At 38.6% G+C, this 21123-nt stretch overlaps 1 protein-coding gene across 6 annotated transcripts in view; it reads right to left on the bottom strand.

Annotated features, from left to right (window-relative positions):
• The window catches only part of PPP3CA (protein phosphatase 3 catalytic subunit alpha), a 317790-nt gene that overhangs the window by 147397 nt on the left and 149270 nt on the right, over positions 1-21123 (bottom strand). For all 6 annotated transcript variants that reach the window (XM_032860901.1, XM_032860903.1, XM_032860906.1 and 3 more), the window contains one exon: positions 16839-17039. In XM_032860901.1, the coding sequence (XP_032716792.1) occupies positions 16839-17039 (201 nt within the window). The remainder of the gene's footprint in view (positions 1-16838; positions 17040-21123) is intronic.

Here is a 21123-nt window from a genome sequence, read left to right as displayed (position 1 = left end):
CTCACCACTTTCAGACAATAGTTTTCACCACTATCATTATTTTTATCTTCCTTTTCCTGTTACGCTCAGAAAAAGGTATTCTTTCAGTGGAATAATGACAAGAAGATCTAAACAAAACCACTATCCTACTCGCAACCCAAACAAATGTCAAGGAACTCATCTGTGAGTCAGATGAAAAGTGGAATTCGGGGACTAAGAAAGCACACAAAACAAAACAAAACAAGGGATGAGTTTATATAAGTTCTCTGAGTGGAATTTTTGAATTTTCGATCATGAATTATTTTAATGAATTCTGATTTGTACCAAAAGGGCAAATAGGAAGTAGGCACTGAATAAGTCAGCAAATATTTGATGTTTCTTTTTTTTTTTTTCTAACTTTTTGTGTGTGGGTGTTCTTTTTTTTTTTTTTTTAAGATTTTATTTATTTATTTGTCAGAGAGAGAGAAGGAGCAAAAGGAAGTCCAACAGCAGGCAGAGCAGGCAGAGGGAGAAGCAGGCTCCCCGCTGAGCAAGGAGCCAATGCAGGACTCCATCCCAGGACCCTGGGTTCATGACCTAAGCCGAAGGCAGACACTTAACCAGCTGAGCCACCTAGGTTTCCCAAATGTTTGATGTTTCTTACCAAAAATGATTGTTAACATTTAGCAGACAAAACAGCATGATTCCTACAAGCATATCATGGTCCAGCGTAGGATGCTACATACAGAAAAATATATTTTTCATGGGTGCCTGGGTGGCTCAGTCGTTAAGTGTCTGCCTTTGGCTCAGGTCATGATCCCAGGGTCCTGGGATTGAGCCCCACCTCAGGCTCCCTGCTTGGTCGGGGGTGTGATTCTCCCTCTCCCACCCTCCCTTGTTGTGTTCCCTCTCTCTCTCTCTGGGTGTATCGGATAAATAAATAAATAATCTTTAAAAATAAAAAAAATACATTTTTTACTTTTCTTACTAAATATGAGCATAGGTATCCATCCATGTACAGAAGATTTGGGAGTCTAAGTGCATATATGACAGTGTTAATGGTAATAAACGATAATTTTCATTCCTCGAGATCCTCCCACATCCCAGGCATTGCATGAGGAACTTTTCTTATGTACCTCAAGTTTCACAGCAGTGTAAGATAGAAATTACTTCAACCATCTGCAAGATGAGTAAAGGGAGAGGGATGCATTAGGTAACTTGTCAGCAGCAGGATTAAAACTTATTTGATTCTAAAACTTATTTGATTCCGAAGCCAATGATCTTTCCACTAGGCAGAAGACCTTCATTCTGACAGCACTCTCATGACACACAGAATGCAGACATTACTGGGAAAAAAAAAAAAAAAAGAACACCTGGAACACAAGGGTGAACACATCCATGCTCCACTGCAATTTCACTTTCTATACATATGTTCAAATTTTATTTTTTTGCCAGGAGTATGGTGAAGATTTAACAGCTTTCACATTAGGCCTTACTTAAACAGAAAATCAAAATCTGGTTGAAAAGAAAGTTAATGTTTACATTTTTAAAAATGTATTTAGAATCTCAATCACCACTGACCCTTAAAATAATTTATACTACCAGACAAATACAGTCACACTGTCTCCTATTGACCTCTACCAGACAGACAGTTGGTACACGGCTCCCTTTCCAGTGGGCATAGTGGACTCTGCCCAGATTCCTTTCATCAATCATAATGCTTGCTTGTCTACAACCCTTCTTCCCATTCCCTCCATCATTCGAAACTGGACAATTACCCATCAGGAGTCAACCCCCAAACCCATTCCAGTGTATCTTTGCAATAATCATGTCTGTTTCCATCAGAATGTTATAACCAGTCCCTTTCCTGAAATAGGCATTTGTCATTACACTTACCTAGCCATCACTAAATGCAACCATAAGACTCCCAAGCAGCTTCCGGTCCCTCTCATGTTCCTCAGCTCAATGGAAAGGTCCCATTAGCCTTCCCTGTCTGGTTCCTCAGACTCAACCCAACTACACATGAACTATGTCTGACAAGTCTTTTCCCCACCCACAAAATTCACATTCTCTAGTGACCCTCACCTAAGATAGAATTAATTCTATGACTCCTGACTAGCCCCTGATGATTCTTACTCTGTGGAAACCAAGTCTATTGGTGAATTGGACCAGATCTTGCGGACCTGCCGCTTTTCCCAATCTCTTCATCATACCCACAGTTTTCTTCCATTCTTCGACTAGCTCTAAAATAAGGACCCACTCCTTTCAGTTTACCTGTCTCTCACTGTGGAAACCAAGAAGGTGCCCAGGACATCATAGATTCTCTTGTAGGTGATCTCAGTTCCTGTGGAGATGTTTAGAAAATACAGCTACAGAATTGGGCCTAAGTCCTATCCACAACCTCATTGCTTTTGGGAAAAGGTTTGTTACCTTTTGGATACCATTGGAAAGAATCCATTGCCTGGATGAAGAAGTTTGATTCAATAACAGAGTCATATCAACTGTTGAAGCAGTTAGTCTTGTTCTTCAACAACATCACTACTGGCCTCGAATCTATAACTTGCTAATTAGGAGAAACCCAGTACACTGTCCTCAATGACTGTATCACTCTGGACATGGAGTTGAACTGACTACTGCACTTTTGTCCCACTAATCTAACTCATGCCTTTGTAGTAATCAGGAAGATTCCAGAGACAAATTAAGAAATTCCTTGCATTGCTATCACCATGCTGTCACTGCAGAGAAAAGATGACAGGTTCTAGGACTTCTGGTGGACCCATGAAAGCCTGTGAAATTGGGCATATAGATTGATTCAGCCTCTAATCTCTGCCTTTCTGTTTATTTTTATAGGTATCTCTCTTACTAAATGTCTCCAGGTTACAAAGTAGAGCAATTGTCACCAAGTCTCAAGAGATAATTTAGTTGGTCCTTAATGAACAGAAGGTGACCAAATGAAAAATGGACTTATGTTATTGAGAGAGAAAAAGAATGTGTCTTCTCTCCTTGAACAAGAGGAGGGACTGACAAAGACTTTCTTTTTTTTTTTACAGATTTTATTTATTTATTTGACAGAAATCACAGTAGGCAGAGAGGCAGCGTGAGAGGGGGGAAGAGGCTCCCCGCTGAGCAGAGAGCCTGATGTGAAGCTTGATCCCAGGACCCTGGGATCATGACCCGAGCTGAAGGCTGAGGCTTTAACCCACTGAGCCACCCAGGTGCCCCAAAGACTCTCTTTCTGACCAAACTTTAGACAGGCTCCTCTGAGCCTTCTCTCCTCCAGGCCTCATCCTTTGGACCATGTCTTTAGCTTGCCTGCCCAGTGGTACTAAGAATCCCCTTATCCTTGATATCTGATCACCCTGGCCTGCCTTCAGCAAGAATCTCTATACCCTTGAAATCTCCTCTTAGTAATTTTCCATCCATAGACTTCCTTGCCTCACTCTTTGGCTATCAATTCCTACTTGTCCTTATATTCCGAACAGAGCTCAGCTCTCTACTGGTCTCTTTCCCCCTTTGCAATAGTTTAGGAATAAAATGTTTGTTTGTTAGTTCACCACTTTAATTGGTATCTGGCTTTGGTTCTCTTTGACACATGGTATCAACACATGGTATGTGATCATGTTAAGGTCATAAGGAATATTATAAACTTTATACGTTGAAGTCATTCATAGCTTCATTTAACAAATGTTAATGAATGTCTACCATGACACAGTCACTATATTACATGGTAAGGATAAAATGGTGAACAAAAGCAGACAAGGGGTCAGCCCTCATGAAATTGATAGTCTAGTGAGGAAGAGAAAGTTCAATATAATGATCACACAAATAACATAATATTATTGCTATGATAAATATTTTGAGGAAAAAGTACATGATACTATATGAACTAGTGAGGGAAGGCATCCCTGAAGACTAACAAAGTGACATTTAAGCTGAAATCTGACTATTCAAGATTACTGAATGTGTGTATGGGGGTGAAGGATATTCTGGAAAGAAGGAGGAGCATGTGCCAAGTCTCTTATTGAAAAGGAAGGTGGTAACAGAGCTGAACTGAAAGAATGCCATTGTGGACAGGTCACAGAAAATAGAGGTAATGAGAGAACCAGGTATTAGATGAGACTGAAGATATTTATGGACAATGGAATACTCAAGACTTTCTAAACCATCCTAGGATTTGCAACTTGATGCTTGACAATTGGACACCATTGTATGTATGTATTTAGCACAGTGTTTGTACCAGGGTAAATGTTCAATGAATGAAAACCTTAAAAATATTTGAATCATCTTAATATGTCAATGTATGGTATTTGTCTTTTGTGTAGCATACAATGACTTACACATAAGACAAATACCATTTATCATTGATTTATGGCCCTAGGGTGGCCAGTGGAAGAGAACAAAAAAACATAAAAAAACAAAAACAAAACAAAACAAAACAAAAAACACTGGAATGTGACTGCAAATCCCAGTCACATTTATCTGATTTAAATGTCAGAGAGCAATCTACAGTTGCATATTACATAGGAAATGTAAAATCTAGATAATGTGCACTTTGTTGGTAGTTCCATGAACTGTTATTTAAAAAGTCAAACAATCAAATTTGAAACGAAAACGTGGTTGCGTCAAATGATATTCAGCTGTCAAATATGGAAAATTACCACTTGACATGGGATGCCTGAGCAAGACCCACCCTCCCACATTTGAATTACTTCCAATTTCAAAAGACAACTTAATACCTCACATTTCACCGGATTGTTTTTTTTTTTAATTTTTTTCATTCCCTCTTTTTTTAAAAATAAAGTTTATTTATTTATTTATTTATTTATTTATTTATTTTTAGTATTCTCTACCCCCAATGTGGGGCTTGAAATTACAACCTCGAGACCAAGTCCCATGCTTTTCTGACTGAGCCTGCCAGGTACCACATTATTCCTTCCTTCTACTTAAGGTCCTGACTATGGACAAAAAAATGTTCACAAATGCAAAATGTATTTTTCCTTAATTAAAATTGAAACTCATTTGCAATTTAGAAAGGATGAGTGGTAGGAAGCCATCAGCAGGAGGATCTGTCTGCTCCCCCCTGCATTCCAAAGCCCTCTCAGTATTGACCTATTCCATGAAAGGAGAAGCATGATGCCTGCTACAAAATCCAGATGAGCAGTCAGAAAAAGCTCTCTGGGCTTCCAATCACCCAACACTGGAAGAGAACTGATGGCTGGAATATTAGCTGCACAACAACAATAACCACCATGACAAGAATGGATGTAGCAATAATAACCACCCAGCTACTGTTTACTGGGCACTTAGCTGTGGCTGCAGCATTTCACGGTATTGGAAGCAACAGGCATGAGACTAACACCCCATCTCTTCAAAGATCAGGAAGCTGGGGTTTCCAGAGGTGAAACAAGCTGCCCAGTGGTAGAAAGCTAGAAAACTGCAGATCCAGAATGCAAATCTAGAGATCCATAATTTTTTTTAAAGACTTTCTGTATTTATTTCACAGAGAGGGAACGCAAGCAAGGGGAGTGGGAAGAGGGAGAAGCAGGCTTCCCAATGAGCAGGGAGCTTGATGTGGGGCTTGATCCCAGGACCCTGGGATCATAACCTGAGCCAAAGGCAGATGCTTAATGACTGAGCCAGCCAGGTGTCTCAAGATCCATAATTTTTAACCCCGATACCATATAGGGTGAAAGTGAAGTTATTGTCACGTGGTCATTAGCACAGCAGAGATTAAATCACACTTCCTTTTCTCACCTCTTCTCATTCCATCCTTTTTTTCTTTTCTTTTCTCTTTCATTTTATTTTTTTCTCCCCCAGATAAACTGGCTGAACCAGAAGTTTGAGTATAATCTGAGAATGCTGAACAGCCCACAGAGGGAAAAGATTCTATAAATTGCCTCACTGCCACCATGTCCCCAATAAACTAAGCTAAGGAGCCACAACTCATATAAAACAGCCCATAACAAAACAAAAATCTCTTTTTTTTTGACATTTCCTCAAGTCAGGTTTTCAAGTGGAATGGATATTTCACATCAATAATGCAGACAATTAACTTTCCAAATTTTCACCTAGCTTTGATATATATTTAATAAGTATCACCAGCTTATCTCTTGAAGAAGGCGAAGAAAGCAGTTGTTAAGATTAAGCTAAGATCCACCTTTGAAGGAATTGGCCTTTAATGTTTAAAACATGAGGGAGAGAATTTTAAATGAATAATCTGTTTCATGTTTAGAATTATCTGGTAATCTCCTATTCGTCACATGATATCCAAATACCCAATCAGATATACCACTTGAAAATAAAATGAAAAGCATATGTAATTAGGATCTTAAAGGAGATGCTGAATATCTACAAATTTCTGTGAGCTCAATTCTGTGAGCTCTGCGTTCCTAACATTGGAGCCTGATTTTCAAAGTCAATGTTGTTTTAAGAAAGAATCAGATTAGGCTAATAAAGACCAAGGCACAGAGGCATATTACTTTGAGAAAACAAAAAGTAAGGTACAAAAGATCCTTTGTTTGAAATGAAAACAGACGTCTTTGCAAGTCATTTCAACAAATATTCACCTTCATAAGCAATGAAGGATAAAGACTCCGATGGCAGTGAAAAGCACAGCTCGATGTATCGAATGCATACCACCAGATGGCATCTCAAATCAGAGAGCAGGGGCGGAGATCATGTCAACAGCTGCGTCTCTGAAGTGGAATCAAATTCAAGAATTCCACTTCAATTTTTTAAGAGCAAAACATCGGACTTTAATCGCAAAATCCAAAAGTCACAACAATTATCCTGTCGTGAATATAACAAAGAATATGAATCCGGAAAGAAAGGCACTGTAAATCAAGCAGTGATCTTGACATCAATTATTATTAAAACAAACAAACAAAAAAAACTACAAATGGAGTCTTAACAGAAAAAGAAAGTCTGGTTAATAATTTTATCTTTCCTTAAATTTTACCTACAGTTGTCCTTCCCATAAATCCTCATTTTACTCTTTCACCGGGCTTTGTTCGTTGTAAATAAGAAACAAGACAATTCAGGAGACAGCATTAGAAGAAAAAAAAAATTAAGAAAAGCTTAAAGAAAGAGAAAAAGAGGTCAAATTTCTTTTGGCCTACATATAAGACTCTCATGAAGTTGAAGTTCAAAAGCCTTGGTGTCCAAACTCTAAATATCTTAAGGAACAGAATGAAACACTGCCTCTGTGTCTAAAACTGGCTAATACACGGACCACAAGATCAACTGTGAACAGAAATTAATTACAGGGAAGCATATTATACACCAAACCGAAGTCAAACAGTGACCAAATGATAGCAGGAATTTAAATTTTGTTTAGAATATTAAAATAGGATGTTGTTTCATAAAAATCTCTGAAAAAGATTTGATTACCCCCTAGATGTGGGGTTGGTTTGTTGGTTTTCTCTTTTCATATAATCCATAAAATGCTATTTCTACAAACCACATTTTATGAGAAGTGTCATTTTTAAATGATAAAGGCAACTTAAAGGAGACTTGTTATCAGTTTGTAATTTACTCTTGTATTTATATACATATAATTTTATATATATAATACATATATATATATATCAGTGTTTAATATTAAAAAATAAACATTGAACTTTTGATAGCACTTGGGATTTTTTGGTGGGTTTTTTCTGTGTGATTTTTTGTGTTTTTTTTAACCTCTCCAACAGATGGATTCATGTCTCAAAGCTCTCCATGGACTTTCACGTTACTTCAAGAGACAGTGCTCACGCAGTGATGCTGGTGAAGAGCTGGACCCGCAGACAAAAACCAAGCCAGGACAGAACTGCCTACCAGCCTTCTCTCAGGGAATGTATCTTAACACTGGCAAGAGTATACGTATGAAAGCATTTAATATTTTAAATAATACATTTTATATGCCAAGATAGTCATTTTAAATAGCGCTAAAGCTAAAGTTAAGGCTGACTCAAAACTTAATATTATTTTCCCCTTACTGATCCACTAATTAAGCCACAGATTTTTCTATAAGAAGCTACTTCTGACAAGTTCATCTATTTTATTTCTCCAGTATCTTGTATGTCCAAAATATTCCACTTAAGACACCAATAGACAAATAGCTATGGAGGAGAAAAGAACAGAATAAAAAGATAACAGTCATTTAAATGATTACACTGACACACACGGTAACAGACATATCCACACACATACACGGATATGAACTCTGTTTTGGAGATGCCTTTATGCTTCTATTATTTTCATAATTTACTATGTGCAAATCAGCAGTGCATTTACATTAAATGTATTTTGAAATAGAGGAACATCCAAAAAACCATAACCCAAAATCTATATCCTCAGATATTAACATTTAATAGGATAACAGCATGAAACGATGAAAAAAATCAGTACAGTATTGTTAAATGCGATACTATATGACTACTCCCAGAATTAATAATTCCAGGGACCTGTATCGTCCAAATAAAATGGGAATAGATGCAGTTGAACTGTCTGGGCTTTAATACCAGTTCTGGCACCTTCTAGAAGGGTAAACTCAGATATGACACCCGACTGAGCTTCAGTTTCTTCATTTGTAAAATGGAGCTGATAATAGCGCTTCCTTCATAGGGCCGGGTGAAAACACGAGTTAGAAAGTACAGTGTTTATAACAATAATGTAAAACAAGAAATTAAATATTAGCCTTACAACAAAATAACTCATTAATTCATTCGCCAAAAAGCAATAAAAAAAAATTACCGTCTACCATAGTTTCATATACCAAAAAAAAAGCATTCTTACTAAGTTGAAAAAGGTAACTGCACTCTTGACCAACAAAAAGTCTGTCATAAACCAGAACCAGTCTGTGACCAGCATTCGGGAATGTCCATTAAAACCTCTAAACATTACTGGCCCACAAGAAAATAAAATCAATGGTGTTTGAAATTATTAGGGACACTTGAGTGAGAAAATGTAACATGAGATGAGACTGGAAACATGGATATAATCCACCTAGACAAAAGGAAGAGCATCTATATTTTTCCCTGCAGATACCCAGCAAAAATGTTCTTTCCTCATCTGGAAGAATTCTTGTATTATCTGAAACACTACTTCTCTTTGAAACACTACTTCTCTTCAAGCCCTAGTAATACGGATTACAATATATTAATACATTTCAACTTTCTCCAAAGCAATCAGAAAATTATTACTCCAAGGGATAACTTTCAGGTTTAAGGATAATAATTTTAGAGATTTTCATCTTCCTATCAAAACAACTACAGATAGGATGTCTGGGTGGCTCAGTTGTTAAGCATCTGCCTTTGGCTCTGGTCATGATCCCGGGGTCCTGGGATTGAGCCCCAGATCAGGCTCTCTGCCCAGTGGGAAGCCTGCTTCTCCCTCTCCCTCTGCCTGCTGCTCCCAATGCTTGTGCTCTCTCTCTGACAAATAAATAAAATGTTTTAAAAAAAGGAAGGATAAAAGAAAACAGCTCCAGGCATCACTTTACCAGTGGTGCTTAAACACTATTTGTAAGAAGTACCGATTTATGGCAAACTGAAAAGGACAGGGTATGCTGCATCTTAAAGCAAAATATCCGTTCGTGGTAATTATGATGTAAGTGTAATGACTGTCAAATGTTTCCTTTGGATGGTGTTACATGTTTACTGAGGTCAACAGATTATTACTGACTTGTTCGTTATACACGAGTGCTGGGGACTATGGCTCAGCTATTCTTAATATAATACTCCATTCATTACCAAACAATTCATGTAAAGATGCTTTTGATCTTCCCTTTTCCTCCCCTTTATTAACTGTCCCAGCCATAGTTTTCTATACAGTCCACTCTCAGAGAGCTTGTGAGAGCTCTTTTCACTGAGAAAAACTGTACAGATAAACTCTGTACGCCAAATACGCTAAGCACTACTGTTTTGTCTGCCCCCCCTTGCATTACAGCAACAAATTTTATTTAAAATAAAACCAATGATCAACAACCAAAATAATTTATTTTTTTCTATTTCTTGAGAAACTTTAATAGCATTCTTAGCATTTTTTTTTCAGTAATAAGCAAGAACAAATTTTGTGAAAGGAACTGAAAATGTCTGATTTTTAAAAATCTTATACAGAGACAGAATACTGCGTGTCAGACAGTGTGATAAGGAAGCAGGAGGTACCTGAATGGATGCCTGCTCAAAACAAGGTTTTCGGCTTACTAGCCAGGAGACCTCAGACCAGTCACTTAAACCAGTGGTTCCCACAGTGCGGTCCCAGATCAAGGGTATCATCTGTACCTGGGAAGCTCTTAGAAATTCAAATTCTCAGGCCCACCTCCAGACCTACTAAATCAGAAACTCTGGAGGTGCAGCTCGGCGACCTGTGTTTTAATAAAGTCCTTCAGGTGATTCTGATCCGTGCTCAATTTTGAAAAACATGGACTCAGACTGCTGAAACTCCCTTCTCTCCTGCTTAAGATGGTTTTCCTAAATCCAGCCTTGCCAAACCAGAGAGGTAAACACGTCATGGGAAAGGACTCTGGCTCACATGCAGTGACCTTTTATCAACATTATCTTTTTTCTTTTTTCTTTTTTTTAATCAAGGGTCAAAACTAAGGAGAATAAGGACTTCAAAATGATGCGCTCCGGCCACAGGCCCGGGCTGAAATGTGCTGACTGCCAGCAGTGGGCCAGGTACCAAAACAGGCCTCTGGCTGAAGGGAAGGCCCTCGAGATTTGGCCACTGAAATCTAAGTGGGCAAAATGCCCCAGAAGTAATATTTTATCCCCATATAAACTAAGGCCGCGTTAGGCTTTGATAGTGACAAATGACAGTAGGAGGAGAGTAAACACTGATCTTTTAGGTCTCAAAAGACATTGGATTCTTATCCCCACTTAACTCTCCCCAGAGTAAAGGCATGGGGAATTCTCCTAATTGACGTCAGCTGCTGTAAGGGAAGGAATGCCATGACCTTAAACTTGGCCACTGGTCCACTCTCGCATCCAGGAACAAAGCCAGAGGGTTCTCCTGGCAACTGCCTGACATGCTAAATGGCAGACACAGCCACTAAGGGAATCCTTTGCTGCCCCAGGGACAAATCCCCCCCTACAGGAAACAGACGAACTGGAGAGATTAGCAGTTTGCCCAGCTTACGCAGGCCTATCCCCTCCGCCCAAAGAGCAGCAAATGAGTTCTAAATCACTGGATTCAAAACCTAAGCTTCTGGTCTGCTTTGCTTTACAAATGAGGACAATGTTCTCTGCTCAGTCGAAGGGAAAACAGGAAAGTATGAAACCTTCAAGGAGAAATGTAGGAAATTGGATCCTTGCATAAACCACCTAACTTGTTCAAGTAGTCTTTGTGGACACCGACTTTCAAGTACAAACTATCAGATGTTTTAAGATTAGTATTAATTATCATTTTTTAAAAGACCTGTAATCAAAATCATATCCAAATCCCCTACCCTGCCAAAGGCATCATCTTGGCTTCTCTGGGAGAATATGATAGGTTCCTAACCAAAGCCCTCCCCAGAGTTCCTTCCCACTCCATTCCACTCACCTCCTCCAGCATGTGATTCTAGTCACAAACATGATTATGTAAGTCCCTGCTCAAAGACCCCTAGACTCTCCAGTGCCTACAAAACAGTATCGGAACGTCTCACCGCTGCCTGCCAGGGGCTCGTCCCCAACCCGGACCTTCCAACCTCAGTCTCCCCCAACCCTCACCCCTTCTGAGACCCTGGCTTCCCACAGCAAACCTCCAAAACAAAGTCTTACCACTTTACCAAACAAAAACAAAAACAAACAAACAAAAAAAACCACCACAAAAAACACAAAACACCGTTACCTTTGATATGCCGTTGTCTCTGCTCAAAATATCCTTCACAGAGTACAATTTTACTTCTCAGATGTGATCCAGTTCAAATGCCATGAAATCTGTCGAAACTTTGCCTTCCCTGCATTCCTTTTTCTGAGTTCCCACACTAAGTTCGTGGGCATCTTCATTACAGTTCTTAACAAATTATATAGTAATTATCTGCTTTTGTGTCTGACTCCCTGACCAGACCTTGAGTGTTCTGGTCAAGGACTAGACCTCCTGTACTTATCCTCCACAGTTCCTGACCTTCTAAAGGAGTTCTCAATCCCTAATCAAGATAGTTAGGATCTTGGCTATTTAACGGTTTCTTGGTTTCTTTTACGTAAAGACAGAACATAACAATCAGTGGGCAGTGTCAGGCAGGGAAACCTCAGCCATTTGGAAGATAGGAAAACTTTTTGGATTTAAATTAGCTATATCCAGTTTGGTACTTCTTAATTTGCTTGAATAAATCTAGATCATATATTGTATAATCCATAGTTTGATATCTCTGGCCAAAAATATCAGTTTTCCTTATCTTGTTCTGAGCCCCTGAGAGCAGAGACGACATCTGATTCATCTCTGTATAACCCACACCACCTGTACAAGATAAATGTTCAATAAATATTCATTAAATTGAATTCCCAAAATGAACTTTATCTTGGTCCAGGCCACTTCAAGAGAACACTGGAGATGGGGTACCTTTAACAACAAACACTTCTCACAGTTCTGGAGGCTGGAAACTCCAAGATCAAGGTGCTGGAGTATATTTAGTGTTTGATGGGGACCCTATTCTGGTTTATAGGGACCATCTTACTGTATCCTCAGGTGGAGGAGAGAAAGAGAGAGAGCTCTCACCGCTTCCTCTTCTCAGACCTGCAATAATCCCATCATGGGGACTCCAACCCCATGACCTCATTTAACCCTAATTACTTCCCTAAGGCCCACCTCCAAATGCCATCATATTGGGGATTAGTGCATCAGCATCTGAATATCGAGGTGCGAGGTCATGAACATTCAGTCCATAGTAAGTGGCCACACTGACATCTGGCTACCTATCCCATTTGTATGTTACAAGTAAACAAAGATAAACTCAACTGAATTTTCCTAAAAGAACTGGAGAAGGAAATTTTAGGAATTTTCCTAAAAGAATCAGAGAAGGAAAATGTCTCCAACACAGAAACACATTATTCAAATTAAATCTCTGAAACAGCTACCATTCTAATGAGGCAAGTTAGTTTAGAGAAAAAAGCAAAACATGCCTCATACCTTCCTTGTCTTGATTGCGGACCCCGGCTAATGGTCACCTCTACTCCCATGAGGAGGTTACTGGTTGATCTGAATCTAACCCCCTGGAGGGCAAGGTACACAGTGCTTTATCTCCTCCAGAGGGACACACCCAGAAGGCCAGGTTGGGACTAGACAGCTTCCCAGTTCTTCTCCCCCCAAATAAAATGTACAGAATTTTAAGGGTAAAGAAAGTGTAAAATAACTATAAACCTTTCACTACCTTTATAAACACTTCAAGTGGGGGAAGGTGATTTGGGCAACTTGGTTCATTTAAACATGAAAGACCTGCTCAAGAAATGAAATGTCCAGATTTCAAATAACTAGAATACTAATTTCTAGGTTTTTCTCAAAATGGGGGCAAACCATGGCACAGATATTAGCAAGGCTTTTTTCTAAACATTTGTGAGCGAAACAGTTTTATGAATAAAAACTCAGAGTGGAGAGGACTAGAGGGAAAGTGGAGGAGGGTTTTTGTGTATAACTACAAAATACTTGTCATTTGTTTCATTTTGAGAGTTTACTGATCTATTCCATTAAAGGTGAATTCCACACAAGAAGTTACCAGTTTCTACCAGGACTCACACACCTCACCATTTTCAGGAATTTCACATATGCAGGTGAGAGATTATTTCTAATACCACTTGAATATCACCAAGTTGTCAGGCTTCAGGCTTTTCCAGCACATTAAAAGTCCTTGCTTCTTACCTCTTAACCTTTATCACAGGTTCTCATTTGTATATTATACCTTTCATTCTCATTGCATATATATCATTTGTATATTATATAAAATAATATCTCTATATTATTTCCCTTCTCCCCTTCCTCTTCTACTTCCTTCTTCTACCTCTTCTTCCTTCTCCTCTGAACTGAGTTTTCCATCTTTTCTAAGTGTGGAGTTCTGAACCACATAAAGAATACTCTATCCTGAAGATTTTTAAGTATCAGCTATGACTTGTATTGCATAGCCTAGTATCAGTAAAAAAAGGACCACCTTACTGATTCAGTCATCTAAGCAACAAATATTCTCAATTTAAAAATACATGGGGAGCCTGAGTGGCTCAGTCAGTTAACCATCTGACTCTTGGTTTTGGCTCAAGTAATGATCTCATGGTTATGATATGGAGCCCATCCTGTCAGGCTCCACACTCAGTAGGGAGTCTGCATGGGATTTTCTCTCCCTCTCCCTTGCTCTCTGCCCAACTCTCTCTCTCTCTCTCAAAACAAACAAACAAACAAACAACAACAAAACATTTAAAAATGCACATTACACTGCTAGCTCAGATTCTTATGAGAAGTATCTTGAAATAAAAGGGATTGTAATATTGTCTGATCAACGTATCCTGATTTCATTTTGCATTTTTGCAGGTTTCAGCTTTTGCTCAAAAACTCATGGGCTGGGATATGAAGCTATAAATCTAGCTTTATGGTGAATTACATGCAAAAGGCTTTTTCCTTTTTCCCTTTTACCCAAATGTTAAAATATTTTTTTTCTATTCTCTTTTTTTCTATTCCCATTTTCACTATGATTCCACATCCTTATGTTCCCAGAAAAGAGGAAAAGAGATCACTACAATGGAATCTACAAGAGGTTCCTTGGGATTCTGCTTCTGTTATGAAATATAAACATTCCTCTAGAGAAAAGTTTTTCCTGCTTGGATTATATTTCACTAGTGCTACATATTCTGTGATGTCTCCGTAGCTGCTTCTGTCACTATCTAAAAAGCTTTGGGTTTTAGCTTCCCCTGGAATGTTATACATGACTGAGTCCTGATTTCTAAAGTCTCTTCATAGCTATACTCCAAACTCTGCCAAACTGTCTGCTGGTATCTCACTAGAAAGAACCATGTGTGATCTGTACTGAACATGGGGGCAATTAGTCCATGGACTCCAGAAAGTTTCTGGGATAAAACATCCTAAATCTTACTCTTCCAGAATCTTCTCTATGTGTTCTTTCAGCACAGGGCCTAATCAAAAAGAAAAGCTGACTGCATCCCAGAAAATACATTGCCCTAAATATCTATTTTACATGTTTTGTTAAGTGATAATTATCACCTCCATTACCACCTACTGGGCTCATTAGTGAACTTAACATGAATTCTTCATTGCAAGTCACACATTATCATGTGAAATAAAAAATAAACTCAAAATATCAAGCCATTCATACTTAACAAAAACAAGCTTAATGATAAAGATGTCATTTACCTAATATTTTATCATTAATTTGTAAGTGGAATTTATGACCAATTCTTACAGTAGTTTTTTTGTTTGTTTGTTTTGGTTTGTTTTTTTGTTTTATTTTTTGCTGGTGGCTTCTACACTTGTATCTGAATACTAAACAAATATAGCATTTTAGTATCTAAGAAAGTAAAGAATGTTCACATTGGTTTTGTCTTGTTTTCACAATGTGTAGGAGTTGGAGATAATAAAGCAATACTCCATTTGAACACATGGAAAATGGGGTTCACAGTGATACACACAGAGTGAATCCATGGCTTGATTTACTCAACACTGGCCAAAACTGAGTTAACACCATCAGAGCTAATTTCTCCTGCTGCCTGGCCCCAAACACATTCATTATATTTTTTGAATTGCAAACAAGAAAAATTGCATTACCAACCAAAAATAAAACATCAAGATTGTCAATTTCTTTGGAATAAGAACCATTAAGGACATTTTGACCAAGGAAAGTCTGGTCTGGTATTCTAGAGAGCTTATTTTTCTCTTAACAATAATACTTAAATATACCTTTGAAGGCCAATCATTATGTAAGTAATAAAGATTTGGAAGAAGCAATCAGTAGTATATGTGAAATATTTTAAAATACCCCCCCTTTATTATGAAAAGGACAAAATCTTATATCTAATTTTTTTCCTTTGCCAGAATGATAATAATTAAGGATAAAACAAATAATTTTTAGCCTCTCCAAAAAAAAAAGAAGAAAGAAAGAAAAAAAAAACTTACAAGTTTAGAAACTCTACAAAGGATAGATAAAAAGTCTCTAATATTTGACCCACTACACCATACAACATTGTTTTGGGCAATATTTAATTTTGATGGACTAAGAGAGGTTATACTTATATACGAAAATATGTATCTGCCCGTAAGAAGTAACAGAGCAAAAAAACTCAAAGTGAAGACATTTTCTAGACACAAAATACTATAAGAAGGCATGAAATTTGGCCTCTTCCTAAACTTCAGTGGTTCTCAAACTTGAATGTGTACTGGAATCTCCTAGAGGACTTGATGAAACAGAAATGGCCTCAGCCCAGAGAATAAGATTCAGTCATTCCAGGCAGGGCCCAAGAATTTACATTTTAATAGTTTCAGAGGGATGAGATGATAATGCTAGTCTGGGGACAACATTTTGAGAACAATGGCTTTAACTCCGTCACTTTCTCAACCACTGTGGATGTCTTGGTGTACCTTGTCCAACCTTTCCCAACAAATGTTTTGTGTCCTCTGTGCCAGATAGTGTTTCCACCAACAAACAAGATCAGCTCCAAAGTAAAGTATTACTTCAGAATATCTTCCTCACCTCTGAACTGCACAACACTTTTTAGAGCACCACCATCTTACAGATATTCAATACATGAAATGAAAAAATAGTTATATCTGTATCATAGCTTTACTCCTTCATGTAAAAACTTGACAGTTAAAGAGTAAGATGAAAAAGGTATTTGAAGACTCATTGGTATCTAGGATTTTTTGATTTGATGCTAAGAACAAAGTGTAGCTACAAGTGGGCAGTCTCCATCCTCAGGACTTACCTGTGACTGGTGCATCAATATCCAGCAAATTTTTTTCCTGTCGGAGAATTGAAGCCCCCTCTGTTATTATTCTCAATGCAACGCTCTCTTCCAGCCTGCCCTCCTTCATGAGATGTGCCTTTAAGATATCCACACGGGGTTTCCCATCGTTATCAAACACTTCTTTTGCTGTAAGCCGGTGACTTGGAGGAAATGGGACAGCTGAAAAAGAAAACGTCAAATTATTCCATTAGCCAAACCCAATAAAAATTCAATAATAACTACCAAATATCTCCCTCTGTTACCAACACCTATTGGAGTATTTTAAAAGTTCCCACATTAAAATAAAATCAAGGGTTGTCAAGAATGAAAGACTGCTTTCTTTCTTTGATTCTAGATTTGACTGCTGAAAGAAAATTTATATTGCATCTAGAAGATCCTGATTAAGTTAATAAAAAGAAAGGGAGATGTTTCTGTTAGACAATAATCAATTCTACAAAAGACAATAGTTTCTATACAGCCAACCATAACTAACGCGGGAGGAGATGTCTCCACTGGGAAAAGGTCTCCCAGACCAGATTTGGCCCTCCAAAGAAAGTCACATCTCTGAGTAAACTCACTGACTCACTGTTTAAGGAGAGAGCAGAAATCTAAGAGCAAAAAGGCAAAAAATGCACTGAATATTAAACAGGAAATCGGGACTCGTGTGTGCGTATAACAGAGGATCATCTCCAACAGTGAAGGACAATATGGTGTCAGGGAGGAGACACAGGTATTTAGGAATATGATATAATAACAAACACAACTGACTGCTCAGACCCGGAACCAAACATTCTTTCTTTCACCCACACCCCCATACCTTAACAGTAAGAAGCTCTCTGATAGCTACTGTCACTCTTTACATCTGCGAATACATTGACTCATTCATTCACTCATTCAGCTAAGGATATTCACTAAACCTCTACAATGTACCAAGACATCCAAAGCTCCAAGGTTAGAGATGGTATCACAAAGGTAAAATTTCTGATAAATGGCCAATAAGCCCCTTCTGTGAGGGTGAGTCATTGTCTATTTTACATGAGGAGTCATTATTGGAAAACAACTCAGATCTCTTAGAAATATCTAGAAGGACCATAAACACAGTTTCATGAACCTTTCAGCTGCCATGAGCATTATGCCATATGCATAAGAACATCTCCATATGATGGTTCCTCTCTTAGAAAGAACATTTGATATTCAGGAATAAACCTAGCCCCCTAACTTCCTGAAATCGTCTCTTACAGGAGTAAGATTTACGGTAGAGCAATAGCAAAAAATTGTGTGCACTCTGGTAGCATAGATTTGCTATCCAAGAGAAATTACAAGTACTTAAAAGAAAAGAAAAATCAGGATGTAAACCTATACTAATGGATGCAACTTGATTCTCTTAATAATCCAAGCATATCTAGTTAACTATGCAGCCAAAATGAAGTGGCAGAAGTACGCTCAGTGGAGAAGTATGAGGCTTTTGTGGTCAGATGAACCCGGGTGCAAGCCTTGGCTTTGTACACCCTCCAGTTTTATGACCTTGAGCGAGGGAAATCACCTCCTTTGGCTTCAGTTGCCTCACCTGTAGATTGGGGATTACATCTCTTGCAGCATTGTTATAATAACTCAAGTACGTAGAAACATCCAGAGCTAACATTTATAGAATATTTCCTTTATGCCAGGTTTCGTTCGGGTAATAAAGTCAGACACAACAGGAAAGCTGTGAGTTGAGTAAGACGTATGCACGTGTGTTTACATATCAGTGTTCTTAGTCCTCACAGCATTACTGTGGGGGAAAAACCTGAGGCTTAAAAATATTAAGCACTTTGCCCAAGACAATCGCCTAGCAATTTCTAGGTCGACCCAACAAGTATAAACTCCAGCAGTTTGATGCTAGAATAGCTGTGTCAACAAGGACACTACACTGCTTTCAAAAAGGACTTAGGACAGTGCTTAGTAATCGTAAAGTCAGGAGGGAATCACTTTTTAGAACTGCAATTCTAACAAATACTGGGAGGCGTTTCTTATGAAGACCACATTTGTTTTCAAAATTATTTGGGGCATCTCAGGGTAGCACAGATCTAGAATACAAAACCATAATGTAAATTAAAACACAAAATGCATAATGCCGAAGCATAGTGTACAATAAGAGCTAAGGCAAGAAGAATTAAACAAGGAGGAGAAAAAAATGAGGAATTTAGGGGCACCTGGGTGGCTCAGTAGATTAAGCCTCTGCCTTCGGCTCAGGTCATGATCTCAGGGTCCTGGGATAGAGCCCAGCATTGGGCTCTCTGCTCAGTGGGGAGCCTGCTTCCCCCTCTCTCTCTGTCTGCCTCTCTGCCTACTTGTGATCTCTGTCTGTCAAATAAATAAATAAAATCTTTTTTAAAAATGAGGAATTTAGGTCATTAGACTTCAGGCATTTGGGGGTAAAATTGCTCGTTTTGTTTCTTTGTCTTCCCTGCTTTTTCTTACCTAACAGATATGGTTATGAAGAAAACATGGCAACATTCCACATTTCCATGGCCATGTTTCTGTTTTTTTGTTTTTTGGGTTTTTTTAATGTGGGTCTTTATGTATGGTTTGAAATTAGAAAATATCTTACCTGGTAACTCCTCAAAATCTCCCACACATAGGACGGGTTGGAAAGGAAGAAACTTCAAAAGGACACTTGGGGTAAGGCGAAGAGCCATTTTTTTTTTTTTTATCTTTTCAGTGATTTCCTAAGGTAAGCGTTGGGCAACTATGAAGGTTGAAGTGACTGTGCACAACTGTACAAGAATCCTAGGAGCACCAAAGAATAAGGGACTGGTTTACTGTCAAGTATATGAAGGTCGTGGGACACCCATGGATTAGCTGGCCTTATTACACTTAAGAAAGATGAAAGGGTTAAACCTGAAAGAACTGAAGCATTGAGGAAGGTGAGAGGCAAAAGAAGAGCACCCTGAGAGGCATCACCTTCATGAATTAGACTTTGTCCAAGTCCCTAGGCTCTCTCCAATGCCAAGTTCACTGCAGTAACAGATGCTCCCTCTTCGAGGACGATCTTTTACCTTCCAGTAATTGCTAATCCTGGGTAACTGGCTAAGGTGAAGCCACCTGCTCTGACATAGAGGAGCTGGTTCCAAATAAACAGGAGCAGGAAAGAGAGGAAAAAGGCCAACCAGAGGGCTCTGTTTCCAGCTGGAGGATAAAGACACTGATGAGATGGGGCCCTTTACCGGTTAAACAGATGGCAAGGCCCCCAGGGAACCAAGATGCACAGTGATGATGCCGAAGTTGGAATGCAGAGACGCTGGAAGCCAGAGAGGAGTTTTCTGGGACAAAAAATACGAGTGGGCTAATATTTGTGTATCTGTGCACCCGTTGGCTTCATAAAGAAAATACCAGCCTTACAAAGGTCACATTTTATTTGCTTTCTCTGTTCACCTGGTGTCCTACACACAGACATGTGCCAAATACTGAGCAAAAACTACTTAGACCAAAGACTTCAATGTGCATAGAAAACATGTCTTTCATTAATTGTAAAAATGGCTACACTTGATATAATAAAGTTGGATTTTCCTTCCCCTCCATTGTTTTGAGTATTATAAGCTGCTTTCATTGCTACATGAGCAGGCCAGGACGGAAGGAGCTGAGTCTGTACATCTAATAAAATGAAGAAATAACTGTTGATATTTGGCTGACTCTTCCCAACCAATTTTTATATAATTGCCTACTAAGTATGGAATATGGTGTTCTAATAGTCTCCTCAGAAGTATCCTAAATGTAGATAGAAACCGTCTCAGCTTTCTCCACTTCACAACTACCACTCAATGTCACTCTTTTTTCCTCAAATATGATAGCAAAGTAGATAAAATTTGGGAGATATACATCCTCAACTGATTCCTAACATAAATCACAGCTTTAAAAGCAAACAATATACTGGACCAGGAGTGAGTTCCCGTGTCAATAGCTGTGGAAATCTGGCAGCTACTGATTTCTAGTGAACAGAACATGATCTTGTATCTTTATTTCCTATTTGTTGATGCTACCAGAGAGTTCGTCTACCTGATTCAGAGAAAGGTTACTAGTCAAGGAACCAAAATCACATGTATCCAATATTGGCATCCATAGAACGATTACTAAAGTTGTTGTCAACTATTCATTCATCAGAGAGAAACACATTCCAAGTCAGAAAAGCCGGGATGCCAGCATAATTCTAGCCCTAGGTTCTGGCTGACAAGGGGGACCCCACCTCTGAAATAGTCAGGGGTCTCCTCCTGTGATTTGGGTTGCA

Source organism: Lontra canadensis, unplaced genomic scaffold, assembly GCF_010015895.1.
Source record: "Lontra canadensis isolate GAN:19392208 unplaced genomic scaffold, GSC_riverotter_1.0 scaffold1, whole genome shotgun sequence".
NCBI classification, from domain to species: domain Eukaryota; kingdom Metazoa; phylum Chordata; class Mammalia; order Carnivora; family Mustelidae; genus Lontra; species Lontra canadensis.
The sequence above is the reverse complement of the archived record's forward strand: the minus strand, read 5'-3'. Positions and strand labels throughout refer to the sequence as shown.